The sequence below is a fragment of the Mustela putorius genome, unplaced genomic scaffold, assembly GCF_011764305.1.
Source record: "Mustela putorius furo isolate JIRA1106 unplaced genomic scaffold, ASM1176430v1.1 tig00003836_pilon_pilon_pilon, whole genome shotgun sequence".
NCBI classification, from domain to species: domain Eukaryota; kingdom Metazoa; phylum Chordata; class Mammalia; order Carnivora; family Mustelidae; genus Mustela; species Mustela putorius.
Genome location: NW_025421989.1, coordinates 6,559,602 through 6,576,028, shown reverse-complemented (window position 1 = coordinate 6,576,028; position 16,427 = coordinate 6,559,602). Strand labels below are relative to the sequence as shown.

Genomic DNA, 16,427 nt, shown 5'->3' with positions numbered 1-16,427 from the left:
TGCATCTGAATTGTTCTGTTACTCCTCTCCTGACCAATTCAGAACGCAGACGCCACGACCTGTAGTAGCCCGGGCAGAGGCCAGAAGTGAAAACAAATGGGCGGTGTTCGTCCACTTTTATAAAAGCTGAACTTGTACATTTTTCCCCATTCTCAGTAAATATACACTCTGAGAAGTTTTCTTCAACAGACCCTCCCCTTCCTATCTAGCCTACAGGTCCCCAAAACCTCCTCCAGAACAGAACCTTTCTGATCCTCTGAAGCAGAGGAAGTGCACCGCTCCCGGATGGCTCTGGCAGGTCTGCTCCGGGAAGGCACTCCCCCCTGGGTGCGGACAGGATGCGGGACACCAGAGCCGCACTGCCATAGCGCTCTCCTGAACCGGCCCGACGTCTCAGCATGTGAGCTCGGCTGAGCTCCGCAGCCCTTCCCCAGTTCCAGAGGGCAACCCTCGGAGGCTCGGAGAGGCCAAGGGCTTTGCCCATGGCCACCAGGCTAGGGAGCGGCAGAGGGGGCCTTGCTCGGGGAATCTGACTTCTGGGTCCAGGACGCTGGTGTGGGAGATGGAGGCCAGCGGTGATTCGTCACACCCTGTACCCACTCTCTGGCACTTGACTTCACAGTTCCTCCCGCCCAAGCAAGGGGACAGACCCCCTCCCCCGCCCCCGCGTTCAGCCTGGGGACTCGCTTTGACAGCGGAAGGAACACAGGTGTGACAGAACCAGGTACGTGGGAAAACAGCTTTGCGACCACGCTGGTTCTCTCATGCACCTGCCCTGGACGTCCCCAGACCAGACTGCCGGTCCCAGGAGCACGATGCCAGACACGCGGAGCAGAGGGCATCAGGATCTACGAATTCATGAGCTCCAGAGAGGCATATGCACACAATGAATTTTCACAGCTGCTTGTTACACAGCATCACGGCGGCAACAGCTAACTGATCCAGCCCGGGTCCCCGGCTTTGTCCTGACTGCAAACGGATGAGCCTGGGCTAGACTGGCACATGGCAACATATCCCCAGCCTGGGGAATCTGACCTAAGGTGAGGACGGTCTGGTTACTTACAAAAGACGTCACACAGGTAAATCGGAGACATGCTCCATTCACTCCAAGACACCATTTATTTTGTTAAAGTCAAGCAGGATGATGTGTTCAGAGGTGGTGAGTGTCGAGCATGAAGTACGTACACATTCTCCACAGTGGAAGCAGGATAAAAGCCACGGGCAGCGGCCCTGACTGAAATCCCGAAGTACAGGGCATTGCAGAGCCGAGCTATGGCGGGGGGAGGAGTCAGCCACCACCTACGCCAAGGGCAGAACGTTAGCACCAGGTTGTTCTTGTATGCAGTAACATGGTATTTACAAAGTTACGTCCACCGACTCACTGGACTCTTTGGGCCCCTGCTAACCAGACATCTAAGAGGCCAACGGGAAGGGCACAGGACCGTAATGATGACATGTGCTTTGCTGAAAGCGCAGTGGAGCATTCCATATTGCTACGTATCAGAGAACGTCCTCCAGAGACCTCAAAAGGCTGGACACAGACACATAAATTCCATTATTCACATTTTACATATTTATCATCAAAATGGTTCACAATACTGTGTTTGAGGGGAAAGGATCACAGATAAAAGCTTTGTGTAAATTAAAAGCAAAATACAGTCAAATTACTGTGGTTGTCCCCGTGGGGGAGAGTGACGGAGGTCCGGGGACAGCCGGCCTCACCTTTTCTGAAGTGACCAGTTTTCACAGCAGGGACTACACCAGGAGGCCAGGAGGACACTTCATTGGCAGAATGGGCATTCTTCACGTCAGACATAGCTTAATTCGACAGGAATGACAACTTGTGAAAAGGCATTTGTCTCTTTGGCATGGCGGGGTTGCCAGGAAGAGTGTTTATTGCCTGCATGACTGAAGCCTGCCAGTTTGGACCCCTCTGTGCGGGGGCGCACACACATCCGTGCCGTGGCTCAGGAGTCCAGCTCACCCCCTGGCGCAGGAAGTACAGACATCGGTCAGTTAAGACACTCATGTGCACGTGTGTTTCGGGAAGGGAACACTCTGCTGACAAAGGGACGTCCCCCCACCTGTGGGAAAACTTTCACGGCAATACGGGGAAGCGAGGATCCAGATGATCCCTTTATCAAACAAGTATCTGGATATCACCCCAACATGAAGTCATCGTGAGGTTCCCCTGCCATTTACCAGGCACCGAATCAGAGGAGCGTCTGGGAAGCAGCACAGCGGGTCGGCAGCGACGCGGATAAAACACCGGTGACAACCAAGCTGTCTGCGGGTGGACGTCGCCCCACGTGCCGGTTTGCCACGCATACCTGTGCCCTGTTCGGTGGAGCGCCAAGTTAAGTCTCTTGCCCACGTGCTAATGGGGCTGTGTGCTCTCTTGCTGTGGAGCTCTGAAAGTTCTCTGCACGGTCCAGGTCCAGATCCCTTGTCACAGACGTGACCGGCAAATCTTTTCTCCTAGTCTGTGACTTCTCCGCCGGAAACGGACAGCACGACAGTGTTTTTTGAGTGAACAGACTCTCATTAGAATCTTGTCATTTCAACTAATGAAAAGGGCACAGAACCTATAGAATCTGCGGCCAAAGGCCAGGTTTAGGGCTTGTAGAGTCCATACGGCCTCTGAAAGGCCCTCGAGAAAAGGTTCTTACACATAAATGGAACGGAACCCTTACACGGGATGGTCGTGGATTTAAAGAGGCAAAAGGGGACAAGAAGCCAATTATAGTCAATGACCCAGTGCACACAAAGTAAGCATTCTGGGGACAAAGGAACTTTAGAAATAATCTCCTGGTCTCAGGAAACAGACTTCTAGCAAGCACATCACACTACGGGACATACTATGAACTGAGTAATTTCTCTTTGCAAGGAAACACCCCTTGAACCGGGATACCAGGACTGAAACTATCTGCTCTGTGCCTGTGTTTTACAGCATGCACGTTATTTCTCGAAGTGGTGATTTCAGAATGAGTGAACCCAACACGTCGGTGACTCGTTCCACGGTTGGTTTTTAACCACTTGGAAATGATTCACCTTTCCAAAATGTGAATGCATGAGCATCACAGATCATCACAGTTTTTGCTGGGGGACAAGGAAGTAGGACAATGAATGGTCCGCACCACCTGACCAACGGGGAGGACACGTGGCAGCCCATGCTTTGGATGAATCACAGGACAAGACGTGCGCCAGGGTCTCCCCTCTCATGCACCTCACGGGCTTGCTCGGCTGGCTTCCCGAGCGGCTGCTTCAGGACGGGAAGGTGAGAGGAAGGGCAGACCCACCTGTGGAAACGACCCCTTGCATGCACCACGCGGCGGGAGCCCACACTCCGGACTGCACCAAGTCGCCCTCCGCCACGACCGTGACTTGCAAAGGAAAGATGGCTAACGGGGAGACATTCTGTGGCGCTCTCAAAAGGGGAACCAAAATATTAAATAGACCATCGCAAACACACACAGAGTTATTGCTTTCCTAACAGCCGTTTTGCTACCGGAGGATTTGCGCTCCAGGAGACAGAGACAGGCTGGGGTTCCTACTCGCCTCCTTGGGAACGGGGCGCCCGGCGCCAGCTTCCGTCCTCCGCCAGGGAGGGCTCCCCTTATTTGGCTCTTTCGGGCTGGAGGCTGTCGAACAGGCACTTCAGCTGCTCCTCCCCCAGGTGTATCTTGTCCTCCAGTTCGCGCTGCTCGATGATGAGAGCCGACTTCATCTTCACGAAGTGCTCGTAGTCGGCCAGGCTCTCCTCGCTCAGGTAGCTGGCCAGGATGTCGAGCACGACGCGCTCCCGGCGGTCCAGGTTCTCCTTCAGCTCCTTGGCGTCTTCGTGCTGCTGGATGAGCATCCGCTGCTTCTCGAGCAGTGACTGCTGCGCGAGAGAGAGAGAAACAAGCCCGCTGAGGAGCGGGGCTAGAGCAGGGCTCCGGGCGACAGCCCAACGGTGCCGGCGAGTCGGCTGGGACAGCCAAGACAGCGACCGGAGATCACACAGGGGCTGGGACACACAGGCTGGGGGCTGGAGACTGGGATCCGCGGGACGGGGGCCAACGCGCTGGGAGGCCACGGCGGGCCCCAGGCCCCGCCCACCTGTAAGCACCCCCAGGCCTGTCCTGCTTCCACTTCTTCCCACGGGCCGTGGCCTTGAATGGCTCAGAGAAACAGCCGGGATGAGCGGTCCAGACACCGACAACTACAGAATTCCGAGAAGCTCGAGAGCTGTGACGGACTTAGGGATGCCAGGTGGGCCGCAGGCCTCTCTGTGACAAGACTATGGGGAAGTCAGCGAAAGGAAGAAATTCTTAAGAACTCCCAGAGCAGGAGCCTGCCCGCTTCTGGCAGGAGGAGCCTCTGTGCAAACTTGCCGAAGGATGCGGTGAGGGAGCGAGGACAGGCAGAAGAGACAGGGCGACAGGGGACATTCCCTGGGGGGCACAGACAACCCCATTCCCAAAACGTAGCCCTCACAGTCACTCTCTGCTTATGAAACACACACGAACCAACCCGACCCCCTTCGAGATTAATGAAAACTAAGAAGGGAAGCGCCGAGCACATTCCGCAGTGTCTCCGAAGGCCAACGAGGGAGGCGGGGATTCAACTCCCTGGTGTGACTATCACGTGGCCACCAGGACAGCCCCTACGGTATTCCGCCACTTTGTGTCTTGGCCACGGACCGTTCCCGACAGCTGCGCACGAGCGTCTGGGACATGGCAGCGCTTTGCAAAATGCCCAGGCACAGGGACAGCGCTGGGACGCAGCCCGGACCCCACTGCGTGCAGGGCCTCCCGCCCACTCCTGTGGGACACCTCCATCTCCACGTCAAACTAATGTTCGGGGAGTTTTCACGGAAGGAGGGGAGGCAAAGCAATCGGTCCCAATGCAAAGGAAAACAGATGTCAACTGGTTCTAGAAGTCCGCTTGGGCTGTTAATGCCATCTGGGCTGACCGGTGACAGGAAGCTGCAGAGATTTCGGGGGAGGACCCGACGTGTTCACATCGACCCACGTATTCAATTTCTAACTGCAAAGATGGAGGGAGACTTGTAAAACCTCCCTCCATGTCTTCTAAATGGTGACCATACCCGTGTCTGAGAACCTTGGCTTCCCCAAGCTGCGGCTGCCTGACAGACTCTCCTCCGCTGGCAGTGTTGCTGGGCACTGGAGCACTGCACTGCACCTGGCCGGGCCAATGAGGCCCTGCATTCAGAAGACCCCTGCGACGCAGTGAGGGCTGCTGACGCACGCTCCCTACAGAGCCCGGTATCCGAGAGGACCATGGCCATGGTCCTTAGTGCTATGACTCTTTCTAGCATCTGCTCAACTTTTTAAAGTTTTATTTATTTATTTGATAGACGGAGATCACAAGTAGGCAGAGAAGCAGGCAGAGAGAGAGGAGGAAGCAGGCTCCCAGCCAAGCAGAGAGCCCGATGCGGGCCTCAATCCCAGGACCCTGGGATCATGACCTGAGCCGAAGGCAGAGGCTTTAACCCACTGAGCCACCCAGGCGCCCTACTCAACTTTTCTAAAGAAGACTTTTTTTTATTCATTTGAGACAGCACAAGCAGAGGCAGAGGGGGAAGCAAAATCCCCACTGAGCAGGGAGCCCAACTCCGGGCTCGATCCCAGGACCCCGGGATCATGACCTGAGCCGAAGGCAGAGGCTTAACCCACTGAAACCCCCAGGCACCTCTATCATCCCTGAATTCTATACGAAGTCTCTGTTGTACACACAGAGAGGGAAAGATGGATTAAAATGGGCTGAGCTGCAAAGACCACACTACCTTTTCCCTCAAATTAATACCTGAGAACATTGCAATTACATATAAATAAATCTGTTTCCTATATATGTTATTTTCCTGTTTCTAGATAGACCTGGAGAAGACGGGCAAGACAGAAACATGGAATCTGAACACCACCCAAGGGTTTCAGTTGTTTAAATGCTCCTATAGCACGTTCAAATGGTGGTTACTAAGCACTCAGCGAGGCCCAGAGCTACAACAGTCTGAAAGCCACACTCCGGAAGATTTACGCGGCCGACACCCTCTCACGGGGAGTACGGGAGAGGGCTGCCTCTTCTGCCTCCCTTTCAGAGAAGTTAAGGCGTCTTATCAATATTCAAGATGACCATCTGAGGACCTACCAAAAAATCAAACTCAATGTTTTACTGGTATTTGACCCAGGAAGGAAAGGCAGCAAAGCAGACATGACTTCCTGTGTCTTGCATGTCAGAAACACACAGAAACCCACTAACAGACATGCTCCAAGCTGCACACCTCGAGAAAGGGAGGAAAGGCGGGCAAGGCCGCTGGCTCTTTCCAGACTGCCGTGTGCACTCCCGTTAAAAGCAGCAACGACAGCGAATTCCATGACCACTGAGTGCTTGTAACTTGTCAGAGCTGCTGAGCTCCACTTCTGCGTGGTCAAGTGGAAAAGATAATGTCCAAGGGAAAGACCGTGATCAGGAAAGATCCCTGGAAGCGAATGGAAAGGCGCCACAGAGAAGCCACAGTTGCCACAGTTCTTCCCCAACAGCACGGCAGCACGGCAGCCCTGCCGCCCAGCGACAGCGGTACTCAAGGCCCCGTGCACCCTGGCAGCACCTGTCCGTGGCATTTCTACGGAAGGAGATGGAGAGCCCCGGGCGCGCTGCCTAGGAACTGTGTGAGGCTTCCTGGCGGGAACTCCTGGCACCCCACACACGACCTGCCCACGGGCCCCCCAATGTCCAGCTCAGACACGCTGCACCTACCCTGTCACCAGGAGAAGTGCTGTCATCCAAATTATTGAGGGCATTTTCCACGCGGGCCAGGCGGCCGGACAGTGACAGCAGGAGGTTCACCACTTTGTCCAGGTCCCCGATGAACATCCGGAACTTGTCAAACTCGTTGGGTTTGCAGACGTCTTTGGCAATGGCCTCCACCTCGTCCCCAAGTGCACTGTTGGCCTGGATGTCCTCCAGCAGGCTCTCCCGGGCCTCCCGCAGCACCTGCAGCTTGCGACTGATGCTCTCGATGAGCTCCTGCTGTGGGAACAGGGGTGGCGTGCGAGCGCTCACCAGGGTGGTCCTGGCCCAGCCCCTCCAGCCACGGTGGCAGTCCGTGGTCTCACCTAAGCGGCCTGAGTGGAATTCAGCCGAACTCAGTAAGAGTTCATTTTGCATCAAACGAGAGAGGATTTATGAGGCCAGGAGACAAGTGACAGCTCCTGGTGACATTCCTGGCAGTTCACTGAGAACTAAAACGAACTACCTGCTCTCATCCTCTGGGTGTCCTCGGAGACACACTGCAGGCGGCCCCCCGGGGCTCCTCAAGGTTCCCTCGTTTCACCCTTTACCTCTGCCAGCACTCTCGGGGCCCACGTGACACTCTGTGCTTCATACTTTGGAACTTTCCAATTCATTTATTTATTTTTAAAGACTTCTTTTCTTTATGTGAGAGAAAGAGAGGGAGAGAAGCAGATTCCCCACGGAGCAGGGAGCCTGATGCAGGGCTCAATCCCAGGACCCTGGGATCATGATCTGAGCTGAAGGCAGATGCTTCACTGACAGACCCACTCAGGCGTCCCCGGAATTTTCCAATTTAAAGACTTGCATGTGCAGAAGCTACCGAGTCTCACGCCCAGAACTAAGCTGCATGATTAAAAAGTATGCTCTAGGGGCACCTGGGTGGCTCAGTGGGTTAAGCCGCTGCCTTCGGCTCAGGTCATGATCTCAGGGTCCTGGGATTGAGCCCCGCATCGGGCTCTCTGCCCAGCAGGGAGCCTGCTTCCCCCTCTCTCTCTGCCTGCCTCTCTGCCTACTTGTGATCTCTCTGTGTGTGAAATAAATAAACAATCTTGGAAAAAAAGAAAAAGATTCTTTAAAAAAAATATATGTTCTACACGGAATGAGCAATTTAAAGTTAAAACAAATAAACGGCTGTCAGTAAAATGCAAAGTCCTTGAGAGACACCTGAGTTGAATATGGCCAAAGTGCAAATTACTCATTTTTTTTCATATGGTGAAATCCACATAACACAATTGGCTGTTTTACCCATTTTGTAACATTTTTTTTTTTTTAAGATTTTATTTATTTATTTGATAGAGAGAGATCACAAGTAGATGGAGAGGCAGGCAGAGAGAGATGGAAGCAGGCTCCCTGCTGAGCAGAGAGCCCGACGTGGGACTCGATCCCAGGACCCTGAGATCATGACCCGAGCTGAAGGCAGCGGCCTAACCCACTGAGCCACCCAGGCGCCCTGTTTTACCTATTTTGAAGCGTGCCGCTCTGTGGCCCGAAGTACGTCCATGTGCTTGGGCGGCCATCGCCACCACAACTTTCTCGTGTGGCCCAACTGAAGCTCGGACCCTTCAACACCAACCCCCCATGCTGCTCTCCCACCTCCCTTTACATGATTATTTTGTAAACGACAAACATAAAAAACATCTACGTGTTTTTATCTAAGCCCTCCCAAGGTGATGCACCCCATGGTCCGCCGTGAGCAGCAAACGTGATCCGCCTCCTGCCCCACCTGGGGAGAATCCCAGGGATGGCTTTTCAGGAGCCCTGACTGGGAAAAACCACTTTGTGATGATCACGGGCATCTCTCTGCCACCAGGTCCACCAAGAGCCGAACCTGGTGAGTTCTGAGAGCCACCGTGCCACCAGCACGACTCTGGCTGACCCCGATAGAGTCTGAGAACCAACGCAGCGGTCAAGGGTATGAACCCAAGTGAAGACAGTATCATCTCAACAGTCAAGTCCACTTAGGATTTTTAGCTCTCTCTGCTGTCATAAGCGACACTATGTGTACAAAGCAGACGTGTGGAAGTCACCTGAGCCGCTGCCCCTCGTCCTGGGGCCTTTTACCAACTGTGACCCCCGAAGGAGCCTGCAGAACGCGGGAGAGAAGTCTCTGCAGCCCCACGTCCACGGCTCCAAAGGAACAGGCACCCCGGCCTGGAGGGCCGACTGAAGGCCGAGTGAATTCCCTGCCCGTGACGTGGCCGTCGGCAGCCCCCTGGGGTGGCTCACACTCAGCAGGTGTCAGCGACACCCGGGGTGCGCGGGGAGAAGCCGCCCCAGTGAACACACGACAGGCAGGCCCAAAGCGCCGGTCCCGATGACTGTACCGGTGGGAAAAGTCCACACACATGGATAAAAATAAGCGCCCGGATGCGAAAGCCACAGCCTTTCGTCAGAGCTGCCCACGATGCTAAGGCAGGCATTTTCGTCCCTTGGGCAGTTAAAAGCATACGTGTCTACACGTGGTTGATGCTCTGAGTGTGGGCATCTGAGCGGGCCCCGGGCTTGCGTCTCTGCGCACCTCGCTATCTGGGGACGTGCTTTACGTGGACCTGGAATCCCACAGCTAAGATGGCTTTTTGGCAGATATCCATGACTTGAGGGAAAAGCACAGAATAAATTACGGGGATTATGGGGAAAGAAAACTTTCCAAATTCTTGCCTGAAGCCAGTGCGAACCGGAATGAACACCTCGGGAAATGCAGAGGGCCGTGCGTGTATGAGGAGGCCCGGCCGCTGTGACCGGTGGTCCTCCACTGTCACTATTCTTCAGCAATTATCGTACCGCAGACCGCATGCCGACGCACGAGAACGTGCCTTCAAACCTGCAGTACCAGCTGAGCTAACGTGAAACTGGGCATTCTGGAAGGAGCCCAAATTCCTTTGATTCCTTCATATGTCTTGCATAAGGTTTTATTAGAAACACCCTCCCCTTCCTCCTTAAAGGGACACTAAAAGCACAGACACCGACTTTCAAAGACCTTGGACGAGGCCTGGCGCAGGCAGCACGGGAACCACTCACTCAGCACCAGCCCGGGTACGGTGGGCCTCACCGGCCGCACCAGCCGAGCCTCGCACCAGCCCCTCGGCTCATGTTCCGCAGCCCGCGGCACTCAGGGAGCCTGGGAGAGCGACACGGTGGAGGCCAGTCCAGTCCCCGGGGCTCACAGCAGGGGCAACGCTGCCTCTTACCTCTATTCGGATGGCCCCAGACACCTAACTTGGTCCCACTCCGTGGAAAAATGACGCCTTTTCTCTCTGGGCATTGCACCCACCTCTTGCGTTCAGGGAAAAGCCCTCAGAGAGTCTCGACGTTGACCCGTGGGTTTGTGTGGTTCTGAAGAACCCCGCGAGTCAACCAGGGCACCCTCGGAGCAGTCAGCCTCAGCCGCCCCAGGGACAAACATGTATTTATTAGCCTTGATGGAATAATGCTTCCAGCCGGACACCGGAGTACTCCTCTGCCTGCCTGTGTGGGGCCTTCCGCTCTCTCCTGCTTGTGTCCTAGTCTTCCCCTAAAACACGGGGTCCCCCGCTCTGGCACTCGGTTCTGGGAGCACACAGTGATGCTGTGATCCTGGCAGCCAAGGTCCCTGCGGCGATGTGTGGCACACGGGGGACTCGGAGTCTTGCTGTTCTACCGTCGTGGCCCAACAGGCACGCGCGCACAGCACTCTCCTCCTCCCCTCCCCTGGGCAGAACCACGCTGCCAAACCAGGGGACACAGTGTATGTGCGGATGCTGCGAGACGCTGCAAAGACAGGGCAGCAGCTGGCCTTCTTGGCTCAAGCCGAAAAGCAGGATTCCTCAGCCGCAATGCTGCACAGAACTGTGATTTCTAGCACCAGTCGTTCAGGGCAGAACCGCCTGGCAGGTGCACACGGAACCCAACAGATCGACCCGCTTCAGAGTTCAGTCCCGGTGGGGTGGGGGGGCTGCGTGAGGTGGGGCAGGCCATCAGGAGGCAAGTTCACAGGGATTCCTCTCTCTCTCTTTTTTAAAATTATTTTTTATTTCTTCTTTTGAGAGAGACAGCCAGTGAGAGCACGAGTAGGACAGAGGGGCAGAGGGAGAAGCAGACTCTTTGCTAGGAGGGAGCCTGATGTGGGGCTCGATCTCAGGACCCTGGGATCATGACCTGAGCCAAAGGCAGATGCTCAACTGACTGAGTCACCCAGGAGCCCCACAGGGATGTACCTCAATCCCGAAGCAGCCACCTGTGGGAAGGGGGTGCCCTAGTGCCTCGCACCTCCCAAGAGTAAAACGAGAAAGCGCCACAGAGACGAGGGGAGTAGGACACAGCATGCCGTGCAGCACCCCAGGGCATGTCGTGGACCACACTGTCCTCCACATCCAGCACCAGGACTGAATCAGAATCGGGCAGAGTGTATATTTTTCTCTAGTTTTAGGAGCAGGAAAAACATTTTTGATTCGTTATTTAAAAACAACAACAGAAAATGCAACCCTAAGCCTGATACAGGGCCTCTAAAAGGCATAGGACCAAAATGCTTATCTTTCATTTCCCTCAACTTGATGAACCAAAAAGTGACCATTTCTCAAACTGAAAGTAATTTTCTTTTATGCACAGACCATGATATTTTTTCTATTATATCTGAAATTATCTATCTATTATATCAATATAGATATATCGATATATCTATTATATCGACCAGTGGTATTTTTAAACCACTAATGATACAAGCAGACTTCCAGCAAAACCTTTTGCAAAGACTTTTGTTAAAAAAAAAAAAGGGGGTGGGAATTTTTTTAATGAAAGCTCTTTTCTAAAACAGGAAGCATAGAGAAAACATTCACAGAATGCTGGTCCCCTCCTTTTCTTTTCCTACGATGACTGACACAGGCCCCAGCCCCTGGAATAAACAGCATATGGTCTCCTCCGAGGCAGACCTTTGGCACTCCCCCCACCCCTTAATGCGGAGGCCTTCCTAACAAAAACCCAGGTCGTCCCCTGGATGGCACCGGTCTGGCATGCCAACACATCACGAAGATTGAAGGCTAATACAGTGGTGCTGACACTGACCCTGACGGCAGTAATTCTGTCCCTAGTATGACCTCATGGGCACTCACTCGTCCCCGACCTCACGCCCACGTCATCTCCAATCCTCCATTCCCCGTCCACACAGCGCCCGCCGCTGGCCCCTGCTGCTTCTCCAACATGTCGTGAGGCTCCTGCTCAGGACTCAGCACTGGCAGCCCCCCCCCCCCCCACGGGCACACAGACGTCCACACGGCTTTCCCTCACACACCACCGGGTCACTGTCCAGTCCTCACCTCCTCGGGCCCCCTGTGGAACCGCATTCCTTTGTTGGCTCCATCCCTCCAGCCTGCTGAACTCTCTCACTGTCCAACGTACTACGTGACGGCTCGCCAGAGTCCTTCCCTAACGGGCCCAACAGCGAAGACCTCCGACCCTACAGGCCGCGCGGTCGGGGCAACCACTCACGTCTGCGGCTCCGGGTGGTGTGGAGGCCAGCGGAGCGCAGAGCCCGACAGATCCGTGTGGCCATGTTTCTGTGAAACGGGTCTTATCGAAGCAGGAGGCGGGCCGTGTGTGGTCCGCAGCCGAGAGTGTGCTGAGCCCGGACCGCACTCGGGTTTTTGTGCTGATCGTAAGCTCCCCCTCTGGCAAGGCGGGATTCCATTCTGTTTCGTCTATGGTTGTATCCCCAAATGCCGGAGGGGTTCTCTGAGTTAACAAGCGGTGCTTTTTGGCTTGACAAAGCACTTGACACCTACTGCTGGGATTATGATCTGCTGGTGAAGGCTCTAGAATTTGATATTCCAACAGTACGTGTGACTTACTGCAGCTCACAGAGTGAGGTCCCTAGATACTATTTTTACTTATTATTTTTAAAAGATTTTATTTATTTGAGAAAAAGACAGAATACACAAGAAGGGAGAGCAGCAGAGGGAGAGGCAGACCTCCCACTGACTAACTGATGCGGGACTTGATCTCAGAACCCTGGGATCATGACCTGAGCCACATGCAGATGCTGAACCGAATGAGCTCCCCAGGAGCTCCAAGTCCTTAGATTTCAAATGGGAGAGAAGAGATGCATCCACTGAACTTTCACTGAGAGTGGTACCCACTTAATATGACTTTGCATCTTACTATGTAAGTTGGTGAAGGGGGCTCCTGGGCGGCTCACCGAGTTACACGTCTGCCTTTGGCTCAGGTCATGATCCCAGAGTCCCAGGACCAAATCCTGCATCCAGCTCCCTGCGTACTGCGGAGTCTGCTTCCCCCACTACCCCTCTTCTCTCTCCTGCTCTAAATAAATAAATAAAATCTTTAAAAAAAATGGTAAAGAAACTGTGAGGAATTTTAGACAAGACTAACTTAGCCAGGAAGGGCTTCATACTATTGCCCCGGATGTCACCATCCCGCACAGAAACGGACCACACACGGCCGTGCACACGTGGTGCAGGGCCCATGCCACGCAGTCACTGACGACGGGCTCTCCTACCTTCTTCACGGCCAGGTCGTGGTCCACGTCACTCCCTGCGTCGTCTTCCGGCTCCTGCTGCTGCTCCTGTAGGTCCTTCATCTTAATCAGCAGCTCTGCCTTGGGGGCCGACGTGCTGTAGTAGGTGGAGTTTGTCGCTAGGGACATGGCCGCGGGCACACCCGGCTCCTCTCTCCTGGGGAACAAGGTCAGAGCTTCAGTTGGCTGTGACTCCACGCCAGACGCCCCCCGCCAGCCCACGGTCTGCTCTGTGACAAGCAAATGGTGCTGCCAACACAAGGACTACGGCCAGCGGCACGAGACCGCTGAAGGGGGCCGGCAGTAGGCAACAACGTTAGAACTAAACAGTATGTCGCCAGAGGGCTGCTCCAAGCCTACACAATGCTGTTTTTTTAAAAAGGGGAAAAGTCCAATAAACAGGGATGTCTAAAAATCTCCACGCAGGAGAGAAGGGAGCAGCGGGAGAGTTCTGGCCGGGGGCCTGAGCTCTACAGGGAGCACGTGCGTGCAGCTAACTGTAAGCAGGGCCCCGAGGTCCCCAGTGCAACCTGCGCCTCTCTGTGTGCCGCCACGTCCCAGCCCCCGGCTCGGGCCCTCCTAATCTGCTCTGTCCTTCTGTCCTGCGTTCCCCTGGAGCGCCCAGCTACTGTCCATGCAGGGTGCTTCCGGAGACAGCGGACACCAGCAGGACAGGTGCGACGGCACACGCCCATGCAGACGGCCCGCAAATGAGGCCAGCTGCAAAGGACAGTGTCCCAATGCCACGGCAACGCACCCGCTCGCTGCGCTCCGTAACCAGGAGCACAAAGCCTCCTCTGTCACCGCGGCCATCTGGAGCCTTCAGGACGGACATGTGGAGCCTTCTCTGCTACGGGGGAGCCCTGGGCAGGGAAGGACAGCCTCCCTGGTCTCCACCCACAGGGTGCCGGCAGGACCTCCCAGGTGTGACAAGTAAACACGTTGTGGACATTGCCAACTGTCCCCTGGAGGAAGACAGCGTCCCAGCTGAGAGGCGCTGTCCTCACAGAGAGGAGCCTGTGGACGTCACCCCGAAGCCCACAGGCCTGAAGCCAGGAATGCACGGGAGCTGTGGTAGTGTCACAGCTTCACCGGCCCCCAGCTGGCATCCTCAGGGACGGGCCTCCGGGGCTCTTCGGGAAGGGTCACCCAACAGCCAACATGGGCTGCAGCATGGGGCAGTGCTTCTGAAAATGGGCCCCTGGAAGGCAACCACGAGAACAGATGCACGGGGCAGCCCCGGTCCCCTGCAGCCTGGAGCCCCGGAGACGGCGGAAGCTGGGAGGTAAGAGGCCTGCCGCAGCCCGCCGCTTCCACACTCACTTCTCGTCGGCGCCTCTCGGAGACGGGACTTTGGGCAGCAGCTTGCGGCGCTGCTGGGCTTCCTCCAGCAGGTGCTCGTCTTTGGGGAAGATGCCCTCCATGAGGTCCATGGTGGTCCTCATCTTCACACCGGGGTCCAGGATCTCGGCCAGGGACCGGTCCTTCCCCACGATCTCCCGGGCCAGCTCCTCCGACTTCAGGTCCTCGGCCGTCCTCTCTTTGGCTCTCAAGTAGCTGAGGCCGGAGGGGGAGGCCCCGCCGTCCTTGGCGCCAGGCGTGGGGGCGCTGGGGCGCGGGGGCTCGGGCTCAGCGTCCTCCCGGCTGTAGAGGCAGAAGCGCGAGTAGGACTGCTCGGACGTGCGGAGCGTCTTGATCTGGTCCTTCTCCAGCCCGCTGGGCAGCACGGGCAGCTCGGCGGCACGGGCCAGGCCCTGGCGGCTCTCCTTCTCGGGCCGGCTCTCTGAGTGCACGATCTTGACGGGCACCCTCTTCACCGTGCCGCTGCCGTCCGCCACCCGCTCGATCCTGGAAAAAGAAGAGCCGTGAGCTGACGACACCGGGTGAGCCCCGGCACAGACGGCTACGCAGGGCCGATACCGGCGGGCCCCTCACCTGCCCAGACGGCTGTGGGACGTGCGGCCACCGTGGTGACGAGAGCCTCTGTGATCCCCCGACCCAGGACTGGGAGTGGAGGCTGCGGAGGTCCCATTTCCTGACCCCAAGTGTCTGGGCACCTTCCACTTTCCAATCACGCACACACCTCCCAACACTGGAGTCGGGCTGACTCACTGAGGCAGGTGGCGGACCTCTCTTCGCGGCTGGTCATCGCCATCCGCTAGACCTGTGCAGGTGCGTCTTCCGTGGGCAGGGCAGCCCGCAACAAGCAGCCTTCCCTGGCAGCCTCCAAGCGGGGCCCGCGGACAGACTTCCTGACGGGGCGGCTACGTGTGGAGCGGACACTGAGCACCCGCCACCGCCGGCCCTAGCGTGAGCCTCCCCCTGGGCCGTGCGCTTGCGCTGCCGCCCACCACCGGCCTCCCATTGCTCAGCGCTGCAAGCCACCCCTCATGCGGCTTCTCAAACAGACACACGAGCTTCTGGCAAACACAGGGCACATGGCTTCGGCATTATTTTAAGTGACTTACTGAGGACACACTTTTCCTTCAGAAAAAAAAAAAAAGGGCACGAGGTGGTGCCTGGGGGACTCAGTTGAGCATCTGACCCTTGGTCTCCGTGTAGGTCTTGATCTCAGGGTTGTGAGTTCAAGTCCCACACTGGGCTCCCTATTGGATGTACAGCTTACTTTAAAAAAAGAAAGGGGGGGGGCAAAAAAAATTAAAAATTAAAAAAAAAAAGGCGGGGGCACCTGGGTGGCTCAGTTGGTTAAGTGTCTCTTGATTCGGCTCAGGGCAGGACATCAGGGTTGCGAGACCAAGCCCTGCACTGAGTTCTGCACTGGGTGTGGAGCCTGCTTAACATTTTCTCTCTCCCTCTCTCCTCTGCCTGTACATTCTCTCTTAAAAAAAAAAAAAAATGGGGTGCCTGGGTGGCTCAGTGGGTTAAAGCCTCTGCCTTCAGCTCAGGTCATGATCTCAAGGTCCTGGGATTGAGCCCCATATCGGGCTGTCAGTGGGGAGAGTGTTTCCTCTACTTTCTCTCTCTGCCTGCCTCTCTGCCTCCTGGTGATCTCTGTCTGTCAAATAAATAAATAAAAATCTTAAAAAAAAAAAAAAGGAAAAAAGAAAAAGATTAATAAAGAAGGTTTTGCAGCAAAAGGAGCTATGGGGGCCCCCACGCCGAAGGGAGA

At 55.6% G+C, this 16,427-nt stretch overlaps 1 protein-coding gene across 1 annotated transcript in view; it reads right to left on the bottom strand.

Annotated features, from left to right (window-relative positions):
• Positions 1-1,084: 1,084 nt before the first annotated feature.
• SHROOM2 (shroom family member 2) overlaps positions 1,085-16,427 on the bottom strand; it is a 131,320-nt gene continuing 115,977 nt past the window's right edge. The window contains 4 exon segments of the mRNA XM_004758807.3: positions 1,085-3,883; positions 6,760-7,032; positions 13,280-13,454; positions 14,621-15,145. Of these exon segments, the coding sequence (XP_004758864.2) occupies positions 3,617-3,883; positions 6,760-7,032; positions 13,280-13,454; positions 14,621-15,145 (1,240 nt within the window). The 3' untranslated portion in view covers positions 1,085-3,616.